The sequence below is a fragment of the Orycteropus afer genome, unplaced genomic scaffold, assembly GCF_000298275.1.
Source record: "Orycteropus afer afer isolate SDZICR_OR568_19922 unplaced genomic scaffold, OryAfe1.0 scaffold00018, whole genome shotgun sequence".
NCBI lineage: Eukaryota > Metazoa > Chordata > Mammalia > Tubulidentata > Orycteropodidae > Orycteropus > Orycteropus afer.
The window spans coordinates 1137663-1152033 of record NW_006921605.1 but is presented as its reverse complement, the minus strand read 5'-3'; the positions used below and the strand labels follow the sequence as shown (position 1 = coordinate 1152033).

General features: G+C 46.5%; 1 protein-coding gene across 1 annotated transcript in view; it reads right to left on the bottom strand.

Moving 5' to 3' along the window:
* Nucleotides 1–14115, bottom strand: part of CCDC57 (coiled-coil domain containing 57) — a 75905-nt gene extending 61790 nt beyond the window's left edge. The window contains exons 1-2 of the mRNA XM_042783568.1: nt 13715–14115; nt 1051–1159 (exon numbers count right to left, since the gene is read on the bottom strand). Coding sequence (XP_042639502.1) covers nt 1051–1159; nt 13715–14115 — 510 coding nt within the window. The remainder of the gene's footprint in view (nt 1–1050; nt 1160–13714) is intronic.
* Nucleotides 14116–14371: the final 256 nt, after the last annotated feature.

Sequence of the window (14371 nt, the reverse complement as noted above, 5' to 3'; positions counted from 1 at the left end):
AAATAGCACTGCCCTCACGTCTACCCCTGCACACACGACACCACCCTCACGTCTACACCTGCAGAGAAATAGCACTGCCCTCACGTCTACCCCTGTGCACACGTGACACTGCTCTCATGTCTACTCCCGTGTACTGCCCTCATGTCTGCACTTGCAAACACATTACCATGCTCATGCCTACACAAGCACACACACGGTACCGCCCTTATGTCTAAACCCACACACACAGCACTGCCCTCACATCTACACCTGCAAAGAAATAGCACCATCCTCATGTCTGTACCCATCCACACACGGCACCACCTTCATGTCTACACCTGCGTACATGCGGCATCACCAAACGTGGAATCCAGTCAGAAGCCATCTTTCAGCCAACTTTCCAGCAGAGCGATTCTCTTGGATGCAGGTTGTTTCAAAGGCTCCAAGACAAATCTAGGTGGCATAGTGTCTAAGGCACTTGACTGCTAACCAGAAGGCTGACGGTTCAAACCCACCAGTCACTCCTCGGAAGGAAGGGTGGGCAATCTACTTCCGTAGTGATACCGCCTCAGAAACCCAAGGGGGGATCACTATGAGTCACTATGAGTCGGGCCCAACTCGACGGCACATAACAACAACAACAACAACAAGACAAATCTTGGTGGCAGGTTTGAGAGTCACCTGTGGATTGACAAATCTGCACACACACTTACAATTAATCATTGCTCTGTTGAAAGAACCAGTTATGACAATTTGAGTTTCCATCCTTTTTCTACAGTAAGTAACTCTAGTGTGTACTGTGTATTGTTTTCCTAAACTCAGGAAATGCTGCATGCTCATTTCTGAGGACAGACAGCACTCCAGGAGCCCCACAAGGAGGACTGCAGATGCCCAGCACAGCTCCCTCTAAATCGCCTACCAGCGTGGACATCTGCCCTGTACCTTGACCTCTGCTGACCAGGTAAGAGGTTCAGTGAATAAAGTGGCCATCTTTCTATCACTCCTTACAATGTAGGTGTCACAGGGCAGGCAGCGGAGTCCTGACATAGGACTCGATTCCAAGGCACGCACCTGCTTCTGCAACGCAAGCTCCCCATCGAACTCCTGGAGTCTCCTCTCCAGTTTCCACTTGAGCTTTTCATACTGTTCCCGATGGCGGTCCATTTCACCATTTTTGTCACTGTGGTGATGAAACACAGCAGTGAGGACAGATACAGTGAACGGCCACCACAGCATACATTTGTGGGGTACACCTGACACACCGAGATGGTGCAGGACGGTGTTGGTGGGTTTTCCAGAAGTTCCACCCCCACCTGGTGGCAACAAGACAGTACATCACTCCCCTCACATTTATACCTCCGTCAGTGCCCCACCAGTGGCAATGCAATGATGTGTGGTGAGGCCTCACTCTCACCTGGGCATTATCAGGAAGCTGGTTGTCTACCCCCGACCTGGACTCAAGCACTACCCTCAAAACAGATGGCCACTCACAAAAAGAGCCTCACAAGATCTTACCAATGAGTCTAGAGTCATCAATACTTCTTCCTTACCCATCAAGATAAGGCTGCAGTAAGCCAGCCATGGGACCAGTGGAGGGCGGGTGTTGGCCATGCATGGAGCCGCCCCTGGGCCGCAGATAGCCAGTCCTGGACGAGTAGAAGGTGGGTGCTTGCCCCTGGGGTAGGCTGGGTAAGCGAGCAGGGTGGAGGAGACAAGAAATGAGCAGAGCAGTGCAGAACAGCTAGGGGAGCAAAGCTGCCTGTCAGTTTGTCCCACTGTGGTGGGTTGAGTATTGCTATGAGGCTGGAGGCTATACCACCGGTGTTTCAAATGCCAGCTGGGTTACACATGGTGGACACATTTCAGCAGAGCCTCTTGACTAAGACAGACTTGGAAGAAGGAGTGGGCCATCCACTTCTCCAAGAACCGGCCAGTGCAAACCTTATGAACAGCAGTGAAACACTGTGTGATCTAGTGCTGGAAGGTGGGCCCCTCAGGTCTGAAAGCACTCAAAATATGACTGGAGAAGAGCTGCCTCCTCAGAGTAGAGCCGGCCTTAATGATGTGCATAGGAAAGCTTTCAGGACCCCCATTTGCTGATGTGGCACATCTCAAGAAGAAACAGCTCCAAACATCCATTAATAATCAGAATGTGGAATGTACAAAATATCAATCTAGGAAAATTGGAAGTTGTCAAAAATGAAATGGAATGAATAAAGATCAATATCCTAGGCACTAGTGAGCTGAAATGGACTGGTTTTGGCCATTCTGAATCAGACAACCATGTGATCTACTATGCCGGGAATGACAAATTGAAGAGGGATGGTGTCACATTCATCATCACAAAGACTGTTTCAACATCTGTCCTGAAGTACAACACCATCAGTGATAAGACAATACCCATACACCTACAAGGAAGACCAGGAGCTCTGGTAGCATAGTGCCTAAGGCACTTGACTCCTAACCAGAAGGCTGGCGGTTCAAACCCACCAGCCGCTCCTCAGAAGGAAGGTTGGGCAATCTACTTCTGTAGTGATACTGTCTCAGAAACCCAAGGAGGGGTCGCTATAAGTCAGGTCCGACTCTATGGCATATAACAACAACAAGGAAGACCGGTTAATACTACTATTATTTAAATTTACGCACCAACCAACAAAGCCATGAAACATGAAGAAATTGAAGTTTTTTTACCAACTTCTCCAGTCTGAAATTGACTGAACATGACTGGAATGCAAAAGCTGGAAACAAAGAAGAATCACCAGTAGTTGGAAAATATGGACTTGGTGATAGAAATGTTGCTGGAGATTGCATGACAGAACTTTGCAAGACCAACGACTTATTCATCGTGAATATCTTTTTTCAACAACACAAATGGTGGCTATACATGTGGACTTGGTCAGACGAAGTACACAGGAATCAGACTGACTACATCTACGGAAAGAGGCAATGGAGAAACTCAGTACCTTCAGCCAACACAAGGCCAGGAGCTGAATATGGAACAGATCATCAACTGCTCATATGCAAGTTCAAGGTGAAGCTGAGGACAATTAAAAGAAGTCCACAAGAGCTGAAATATGACCTTGATTATATCCCTCCTGGATTTAGAGACCATCTAAAGAAAAGATTTGATGCACCGAGCACCAATGACCGAAAACCAGAGGAACTGTGGGATGACATCAAGAACATCATACATGAAAAAAGCAAGAGAGCATTAAAAACATAGGAAAGGAAGAAAAGACCAAAATGGATATCAGAAGAGACTCTGAAACTTGCCCTTGAATGAGAGTAGCTAATGCGGATGGAAAAATTGACAGGATAAAGAGCTGAACAGAAGATTTCAAAGAGCAGTTCGAGAAGACAAAGTCAATTATTATAATGAAATGTGCAAATAACTGGAGTTGGAAAACCAGAAGAGAAGAACACACTTAGCATTTCTCAAGCTGAGAGAATTGAAGAAAAAATTTAAGCCTTGAATTCCAATATTGAAAGATTCCGTGGGCAATGTTGCGGTTACCTAGTGCCACTCTGACAAGAATATACCACAAATGGGATGGTTTTAACAAACAGGAGTTTATTCTTATAATTTGGAGGCTTTAAGTCCAAGTTCAAAGTGCCAGGCTCTAGGAGCTGGGTGAAAGCCCCTAGACCTTGGGCTTCAGCTCTGCCTCTTGCTCCTGGCCCACTGAAGCTAGAGGCATCTCTTCACTCAGGCAGCTAATGGCTGCTGAGGCTAACAAGCCCAAGGTCAACAGATAAAATGGCACAGTCCCGATGTTACCAAACCACACGGCAAACATTAATTCAAGTCCATTAAAAGTTCCAAGGTAGGCAGAACATGGCAGGCTGCTAAACAATGACATGGCTACATGCAGGGTTAAAGAGTGCCATAAGCTAGAGACCATTCCCCAAGACATCTCCTTACATACAGGAAGCAGACCACATCCCTAAGGCAGCCTGCTCACAGTAGATTCCACCACAGAGTTGATGACCAGTCTCATCATGGGGAATACTACATCCAGATGCCCAGCCACTCAACCAGGCCAGCCAAGTGGACACACAACCTTAACTACCACAGGCAATATGTTGAATAATGTAGGAAACATCAAAAGAAGATGGAAGGAATACACAGAGTCAATATACCAAAAAGAATTGATACATGATCATCCATTTCAGGAGGTGGCATATGATCAGGAACCAATGGTACTGAAGGAAGAAGTCTAAGCTGCACTGAAGGAACTGGCAAAAAACAAGGCTCCCAGAATTGACAGAATACCCATTGAGATGTTTCAACAAATGGATGCCCCACTGGAGGCACTAACTCATCTATACCAAGAGATTTGGAAGACAGCTACCTGGCCAACTGACTGGAAGAGATCCATATTTGTACTCATTCCAAAGAAAGGTGATCCCACAGAATGTGGAAATTGTCAAACAATATCATTAATATCACACGCAAGTAAAATCTTACTGAAGATAACTCAAAAACGGTCGCAGCAGTATATTGACAGAGAGCTTCCAGAAATGCAAGCTGGATTCAGAAGAGGACGTGGTGTGAAGGATATCATAGCTGATGTCAGATGGATTTTGGCTCAAAGCAAAGAATACCAGAAAGATGTTTATTTGTGTTTTATTGACTATGCAAAGGCATTCAATTGTGTGGATCACAACAAACTGTGGATAACATTGAGAAGAATGGGGATTCCAGAACACTTAATTGCACTCATGAGGAACCTGTACATAGACCAGGAGGCTGTCATTCAAGTAGAATGAGGGGATACTGCAAGGTTTAAGGCCAGGAAGGGAATGTGTCAGGGTTGTATCCTTTCACCATACTTATTCAATCTGTATGCTGATTAAATAATCTGAGAAGCTGGACTATTTGAAGAAGAATGTGGCATCAGGATTGGAGGAAGGCTCATTAACAACCTGAAATATGCAGACAGCACAACTTTGCTTGCTGAAAGTAAGATGACTTACTTTAATAAAAATTAAAGACTGCAGTCTGCAATACAGATGACACCTCAATATAAAGTAAACAAAAATCCTCACAACTGGACCAATAAGCAACATCATGATAGATGGAGAAAAGACTGAAGCTATCAAAGACTTCATATTGCTTGGTTCTACAATCAATTCCAATGGAAGCAGCAGTCAAGACATCAAGACATGTTGCATTGGGCAAATCTGTAGCAAAAGACCTCTTTCAAGTACTGAAGAACAAAGATGTCTCCTTGAAGACTAAGATGCGTCATGGTATTTTCAATCGCCTCATATGGATGTGAGAGCTTGACAATGAATAAGGAAGATCAAAGAAGAGTTGATGCTTTTGAACTGTGGTGTTGGCTAAGAATGCTGAAAGTACCGTGGACTGCTAAAAGAACTAACAGATCTGTCCTGGAAGAAGTGCAGTCAGAATGCTCCTTGGAAGCGAGAATGGCCATACTTCATCTTACATACTTTGGTCATGTTGTCAGAAGGGACCATCCTCTGGAGAAGGATGTCATACTTGGTAAAGTGGAGGGTCAACGAAAAAGGGGAAGGCCCTCAACAAGATGGATTGACACAGTGACTGCAGTGATGGGCCAAGATATAGTAGGAATTGTGGCACAGGACTGGGTAGTGTTTCATTCTGCTGTACAAAGGGTCGCTATGAGTTGGAGACAACTCGACGGCACCTAACAACAACATCTTCAATGGATTGAGAGACAGCTCAAAGGAAAACACAGACAAAATTCCAGAGCATTTAGGAAAACAAAACAAGAACAAACTGACAAAATAAATGAGCAATTAGAAACCATATAAAAACAGCAATTAGAAATCCAGAAGATTAATACTAGAAATATGTAACACATTGAAAGGGCAAAGGAGTAGAACTGAATCAATGGAAGACAGAATTAGTGAGACTGAAATCAAATCTACTTTATTAAGGGAACAATCAGAAAAGGAACCAAAAAAAGAAAAAGAACCAAAAAAAGAAAAAGGGCAGGGGGAAGAAGAAAACCTAAGATTTACATGGAACACCATCAGGAAAATAACTAACATGTGATCAGAATTCCAAAACCATACATAAGTTGTCAAAGATTTTTTTGGAAAAGAACTTCCCTAACATGAGGAAAAACAAGAAGATACGTGCTTCAATAATTTCTTTTTGAAAGATCAGCACATGGCCAGTCCCTTTGAGGAGGAGGTTAAAGATGTCCCAAGTGTCTAACTTTTCCAAGCTACCATACCACTCCATCATTTCTGACACCAACTCCTTCTCCTCCCCTTAGTAATCTCCCTCCTGTCTTAGGGTTCCGTATTTTGCTGTAACATCTCACAGAACTCATAAACTCCCAAGGAAACACCTCACATGGTGATGGCAGAGGTTGGGAGGGTGGCAGGCTGGCAAGTCCCCAGTGTGTGGGTAGGTCTGAAGGATTCCCCCAACTCATGTGGTTGCAGGGGTTGGTGAACCCAAATTGGTGAATCAGATGATGGCTGCTGTCTCAAGTCCAGGGGTGAGATGAGGACAAACCAAACACAGAACTGGAGCAAGAGAGCGAACTTTCCCAGAACAGTCCTATATATACCCTCACGGAAGCTAAGGGTGGCAACTTGAGTCACACCCTCCAGCCAGGTGGGACTAGATATCCATCCCACCCTCAACAGGCATAGAGACTAGGATTTACAATACAGCACACAATGGAGGATGGTGGCTAGAAGGGCCATATTATACAATTCACTGCACTGCAATATGCATTCAAGAAATTCAACGAACCCCAAACAATACAGACCCCAAAATAAAATCACTGAGATATATCATAATCAAACTTTCCAAAACCAAAGACAAAGAAAGAATCCTGAAAGGAGCATGAGAAAAATGGAAAGTTACCTACAAAGGGCAACCAATAAAACTAAACTCTTATTTGGACCAGATTTCTTAGCAAAAACTATGCAGGTGAGAAGGCAAAGAGATGACATAAATAAAACCCTGAAAGAAAAATACTGCCAACCAAAGATTATATACCCTGCAAAACTGTCCCTCAACTATGATAGCTGAATTAGGACATTTCCAGATAAACAGAAATTTAAGGGAATTTGTAAAAACCAGACCAATCTTACAAGAACTGCTAATGGGAGCCTTTTGGACAGAGAACCAACAACAGCAGGCAACAGCCTGAGACTAAAACACATGATTATATCACCTAGAAACCAACACAGATATATATGTATCCAAAGTAACCTACAAAACTGAAAACTGGGAACCAGAGACATCAATCTGTAAATGACAACAACTACTAAGCAAAAAAGAGGGAATAAATAGTGTAGTTACAGAACTTCTAAATGGAGAAGAAGACATTTTTTTTTTTATACAGAATGGACTATTTTAAACTTGGGAAGAAAATAACAAAACTCAGACTAACAATGAAGAAAATTAATAAACCTTCTCATTAAATAAAAAGGAAGAAAGTCACGTATATATTTAGTAAACATTAAAACAATGGCAGTGAAGGAAAGGATAAAAAAATCCATAAACAAAATGAGCTCAGCACAGAAAATTTTATGGAATAAAGATATCGGCACCATCACACACACACACACACACAAAATTACAGCAATAAATTCATACTTCTTGATATTTATACCAAATGTAAATGGATTAAATGCAGCAATCAAAAGACAGAATTGCAGAATGGATGAGAAAATATGGCCCATCCATATGCTACCTACAAGAGACACACCTTAGACACAAAGATAAAAACCTATTAAAAAGCAGGGGTAGCAATATTAATTTCTGGTAATAATAGAGTTTAGGACAAAAATGACCATAAGAGACAAGGAAGGACAGTATATAATGATCAAAGGATCAACTGAACAAGAGAACACAACCATAATAAATACTTAGGCACCTAATGAAAGAGCCCCACAATATATAAATCAGACTTTAACAGAATTGAAAAGAGAAATAGACAACTCCATAGTAATAGTAGGAGACTTTAATGCAACATTTTCAAAGAACAATAGAACAATCAGAAAGAAACTCAAAAAGGACAGAGAAGAACTAAACAAAGCAATCAACTCACTTGACTTTATGGACATCTACAGAGCACGTCACCAACATACATTCTTTTCCAGCACACATGGAACATTCTCCAGAACAGAGCATGTCAGGCCACAAAGCCTCAATACATTTAAAAACATCAAAATACTGCAAAGCATCTTCTCAGATCACAATGCTGTAAAATCAGAACCAACAATAGGAAGGTAAACGGAAAAAGAGCAAGCACGTGGAAACGGGGTAACACCCTGCTTAGAAACCACCTGGTAACAGTAGTGACTTACTTTGTTGTGGCCAGCATTAGGGCAAACCCATCCCTGGGGTTGAACTCAACTTTGAATATGTCCAAAGCTGGGAATTCTGTAGCCTCCCTTGGCAGCTTTCACAGGCCAGCACATAGTTAAAAGTTTGCTCCCCTCACTAAGCAGAATTTTCCCTGATGATTCGTAAGCCCGTTACTGCTTGCCCGGCCCTGGCTGTGCAGTCATGTGTCACATAACAACACATTCTGTGAAACAGAACTCTGTGCGAAGGCCATACTGCTGTCTGGTCCAAATGATTCTAAAGCCGAGGGAGGGTTCTGTGCTGGGGCTCGAGACGGCGTCCCGTGCTTGGGCTATTTATACCTCAGATGACTAACAGCTGGTGGCAAGTGAACCACAGCACATACGGAGTCAACCATGTTTGCCAATGACAAGCATTAATTAAAATTCCCAGTTCCTGTATGATACTTGGACAGGAAGTAACAGCTGAAAATAAATGTTTGCGGTGCTCAAAAAAACAAAACAAAAAATATCACTACAGGATAGGTTCAGGGACCCATGGTGAGACAGACCTGAGCTAAAACTCCATTAATAACTTGACAACCACTCTCGACCCTGCTCTAACTGGTGGTCCACAGTGACATTTTGGGTCTACTGAATAGTGTCAATTCAGAGCCTGTGTCCAGTAACCCACAGTAAGTCTGATTATTTCCTTTCCCCCAATAAACAGTCACTCTTATGAAAGGCTGTTGATCCCTTGGGAAAAGCTGGGAAAAGATTAACAAGATAAATTTCTGCCAGTGTAGTGGGGCTCTTACTCAAGGGGACCTGGTCTCCCCATCATCCAAGGGGTTGTGGTCTGTAGACGGAATGCTCCTTGGAAGCAAGAATGGCTAGACTTTGTCTCATCTACTTTGGTCATGTTGTAGGAAGGGACCATTCCCTGGAGAGGGATATCATGCTTGGTAAGGTAGAGGGTTGACAAAGAGGGGAAGGCCCTCAACAAGATGGAATGACACAGTGGCTGCAGCGATGGGCTCAAGTACAGCAAGGATCATGGAGCTGGCGCGGGACCGGGCAGTGTTTCGTTCTGCTGTGCGTGGGGTCGCTATGAGTCTGAGACGCCTCGACAGCACCTAACAATAACAACTACAACACTGGCCCCCATCACTGCAGGGTCCAACCAGCACCATTGTAGTTAGCTGTCTTAATTCAATTAGGGCAGTTTTCACCATCAAATCTGGTCTACACAAAACAGCAATCACAGCACCTTCAAGGGGGCTGGGGCTCCCTTCATTAATTTGTTCCCCACCATGGCGGTAAAAGTCATGTCTGCTGAGGACTCCCTGGGTGGGTCTGTGGGTCTAAACGGATAAAGGCACTCTAACGCGCCAGCTTCCCTGAGCCCTGGGAACCCTCCTCTACAGCATCCCAAGGCAGGTCTGGCACTTCCACTCGATTCATGTGGGCCACTGCTTAATCCCTGCCTCAGTGAACCAAGCAAATAACTAGTAGATCCTTTTCCAACCTCTCGAGCTGAAACAGAGTAGAGTCTGTGCTTAGTGGGCCCTTATCAATAAACTCAGACTGATGCGTCACTATGCTCCTTGCACCACTACGCACACCTTTATTAGCTGTTCCCACACACATGCTCCAGGTCTCTGTCGTACAAACTAGAAGAATCAAGCAGTTCTTTTGGGGTGTAGTGCACTGTGATAGTTAAGGTTGGACGTCAACTTGGCCGGACCATGATTCTGAGCGGTGTAAGAAGTTGTGTGGTTGTTGCCATGATGCGTTGATGTACATGCTTTGAGCAGTTGAAAGGCAGTTGCCTTGGGGGCACAGTCTGCCTCCTATGTCGTTCCTACAACTATCCCAGGAGCCAACAGTCTGCCATTCTGCCTGCTGATCGTGGACTCATCACCCACCCACGTCAGCAGCCTGCTATGCCGCCTGCCAGTCGTTAGCCCGGCAGCCTCTGCAGCTGTGGAAGTGGGGAACAGCCTCTGGCTTCATGTTTGATGCAGGAACTTGGGACTTGCCGGCCTCCATAACTGTGGGAGCCATTTTCCTGACATAAACGTCTCCCTCTCTCTCTGCATATATTTGTGTGTGTATATACATATAAACACTCATAGCGACCCCTCCTTGGGTTTCTGAGGCAGTATCACTATGGAAGTAGATTGCCCAATCTTTCTTCTGAGGAGTGGCTGCTGGGTTTGAACCACCAGCCTTCTGGTTAGCAGTCAAATGCCTTAGGCACTACGTCACCAGAGCTTCTGTATATACATATATATAAATGTATATTTATTTATTTACACACACACACACACACACACACACTTTACTGGTTTTTACTTCTCTAGAGAACTAGCCTAAGACGTGTACCTCTTCCTGGGTCACACTTCACCTTTGGGGCTCACTGGGGCTTAAGTCTAGCCATAGGTCTAGAAGTAAACATGAGTGGTGGGAACACTCAGTAATGCTTTGTAAGCCATCCGCCTCAGGTGATGGCCCACATAACACCCCAGATGCCATCCTAGGTGATATCTCATATAGACTCATCAGTTTACAGCTGGGTGAGCCTCATCGAATGGAGTTAAGAGGGCTGGTTCCACTGGCAGGAGTGATTCAATAGAACTTAGGGGCTCGATGTCCCCAGTTTCCTGACTATCTGCCCATATGTGTCCATCCCAAGTTTCAGGACCCCATTTCTTCCCAATCAATGCCCTTGCTTCAACTTCAGACACTGTTCAAGGCTGGGAATTCAGTTGGTGTTGGCGTTCTGTCGCTCCTACGATATGACTCTGGGTTTGTTTTTTGGCAGTATCAGCTTTCTTACTCCAACAGACAAGGCTTTCTTTCAGGGCATGAATGGCAACATTGGGGTCTTTTATGAGGAGCTTAAAGGAACTCTTGTGGCATAGTGCCTAAGGCATTTGACTGCTAACCAGAAGGTTGGCAGTTCAAACCCCCAGCCACTCCTTGGAAGGAAGACTGGGCAATCTACTTCCGTAAAGATTTATTGCCTCGGAAGCCCAAAGAGGGTTGCTATGAGTCGGAGCTGACTTGATGGCAATGAGTTTGGTTTTGGCTTTTACGAGGAGCTTGAGCTGTGACTCTCAAACCCTGAGCTCATCTCATTCTTTCACCACTTTGTCTAGCGTAAGTAGGACAAACCAACCAGCTTCTTTATACTTCTCATTCTGACAAAATCATAGGAAATATCAAACATGCAGTCACCAGAGCCTCGCTTCTCGCCAACACTTGATCTACTGGTGGTGCCATTTTCCACATTAACACTGTACCTCACATCACGGATTAGCAGCACCCTCTTTACCAGTGGAGGTAAAGTCACCAGTGCATTTAAGGCCAGTCAGACTTAAGAGCCACCTTAGAAAACTCAGCCTTACTGTTGTATTTCTCTCAAACTGCTCTGTGTTGATGGGTTCAAACACAGCAGCAGCAGTGAGGCTGATTTAGGACCGGGCAGTGTTTCGTTCTGTTGTACGTGGGGTCACTATGAGTCAGAACTGACTCGACTGCACCCAACAACAAACACAGACCTGACTACAATAAACAAGTCATGTGCCACCCCAAGACTCAGGACCCAGAGCCAGGAAAACCTCAGCTCACATGAGGAGAGACGTCAGCAGATACAACAAAGAGGTGACACAGGTGCTGGAATTACCTGACAAAGGTTTTAAAGCAGCCATCACAAAAACGCTTCAGCACGAGACCCAGTACACTCTTCACACAAATGGGGGAAAAGAACATCTCAGCAAAGGAAAAGAAGACACAGCACAGAGCCAGAGGAAAACCTGAGAACTGAAAATAAGTAACCGAAACACAAGGTGAACCGGATGGACTCAGTAGTAGCACGAAGGTGGCTGAGTGCACTGCAGGGAGTTCTAGCGCACGGCTACCTAGCCATGGTCTCGGGGTGCCTGCAGAATGACTGAACGGGACTATGCAACCCTAACAAGGCGATAAGTCAGCCTGATAATAATGCAAATAAAGCAGGACCACGCAAATAAGGTGTATGGAACACTAGCAAGGGGTTTGGTCAGTTCTGCCATCCCACTAGGCATAACGGGAGCCAATCCTAGAACTGGAAAAGGGGACCTCACTACCATCAAGAGCCAGGAGCAGAGTGTGTCCTTTGGATGCTGAGAACCTCCTAGACCCAGGAGACGGAGAGCAAGCTGTAACACCAGAGACAGAGAGACAAAAACCCAAGGAGACACCCATAAAATAATTTAAAACACGTTTTGTAAGATGCTTTGAATGCCTTCCAACTGTGGCCACAAGGAATGGAACCTGTATTGTCATGGAAGGCACTGTGACAGCACAAGGAGCGCTGGTGGCACAGTGCCTAAGCCACGTGACTGCTAACCGGAAGGTTGGTGGTTCAAACCCACCAGCTGCTCCATGGCAGGAAGATGGGGCTCTATAAGTCGGAATCAATTTGATGGCAAAAGGTTTGCAGAGTATGGTAACAACAGCCACGTCGAATGCCCTTCCCTGACCCACAACTCCATCAGAGCACACGTTTCAATAGTGAGTTGGAGACAACTGAATGTCAGGGTAAAAGGGCACCAGGACCCTTTCCCCACTACGTGAGCTCTCTGGCTCCTTCACACCCGTGGGTGGTGTGTGTGTGTGGACAATCCTACTCGGCAGCACTGCTCGCACAGAAACGACCTGGGGAGTTCCACCTGGACTGGGAGAGACACTGAAGCAACATACCCCATGCTTCCCCAAGATGGCGGCTCTGTGACAGGCCAGGCCAGCTGCAGGGACTTCAGAAACTACACCTGTAGGTTATTCAGAGAGACATTGGCTCCTGCAGGTAAGACGCATCCACACCAAGCAAGGCTGCAGAAACCCAACTGCTGCTGTCTGAACCCCTCCGTGTAAGTGGGCAGCCGACATGTGAGCAGCGGGCCAGCACATTGCAGGTGCCCGGCAACTGTTTAAAAGATGTGTTTCAAAGACATGCCCAAGGTCACAGCACGCGGGTCCCTGTTGACGTGCCTGCCTGAGGTCGCAGCACGCGGGTCCCTGTTGACGTGCCCGAGGTCCCAGTGTGTGGGCCCGTGGGTCGATGTGACTGAGGTCAGCCCATTTAGTTCTGAATGAATGTTTCTTCACCTCCTGAAGGTAACAGTGAGCCTGAATGTGTTTAATTAAAATACTGCAGATGTGAAGTGAATGAAAACAAGCCCACACACTGCCATCAGTCTCCCATGGCTTCCGCACGACACTGACACCCAGCAAGAGCCACGCTTGTTCATGTTTGCTCAGTAAGTCTACGGTCGGGGCCGTGTGCACAGACCTCACAAGCCTCTGCACACGAGGCCACGAGCCCCGCGGCCAGCGGCCAGCGCCCAGCCCAGCACAGCCAGGGGGCAGCTCGCCTGCAGCTCACCTGTGCACACGCTCCAGCTCCCGGCGGTGTTCCCGCGTCATCAGCTGCTGCTGCTCCTGCAGCTCCTCCACCCGCCGGGCCTCGCGGGCCAGCGCCTGCCTCAGCTTGGCCGCCTCGATCTTGAGCTCGCTGGCCTCTGCCTGCCGGGCCTCCTCCGCACGCCGGGCCTGGATGAAGGCGGCATCGTAGCGCTCCAGCTCGCGGTCCCGCTCCTCCAGCACCTGCAGGTTGTAGACGAAGTCCTCCTGCAGACGTCGCAGCCGGCCCTGCGCCTCCTCCAGCTGGCGCTGCGTGTCCTGCAGAGCAGAGCCCTGCAGCTGGGCGCGGTGGGCCTGCAACGCCCGCCACTCCTCCTCCTTGTGGACCAGCAGCTCCTCCAGGGCCCGCCCCGAGGGCAGCATCGTGGCAGCTGTGCAGAGATGGGGCAGGTGCGGACTCAGGCTGGGCTCCAACGTCCCTCCACTGCCCCCAGATCAGAGCCTGTCACAGACACAGGGGGACGCCCTGGGCCAGCCACCCTGGGGTCTTGTGGTAGTTAAGGCCGTGTGTCAACTTGGCTGGGCCTGGTTCTGAGTGGCTGGGCAACTGGATGTAGTACTCCCCATGATGAGATTAGCAATCAACTCCACGGGGGAGTCAGTCTACTGGGGCAGCTGA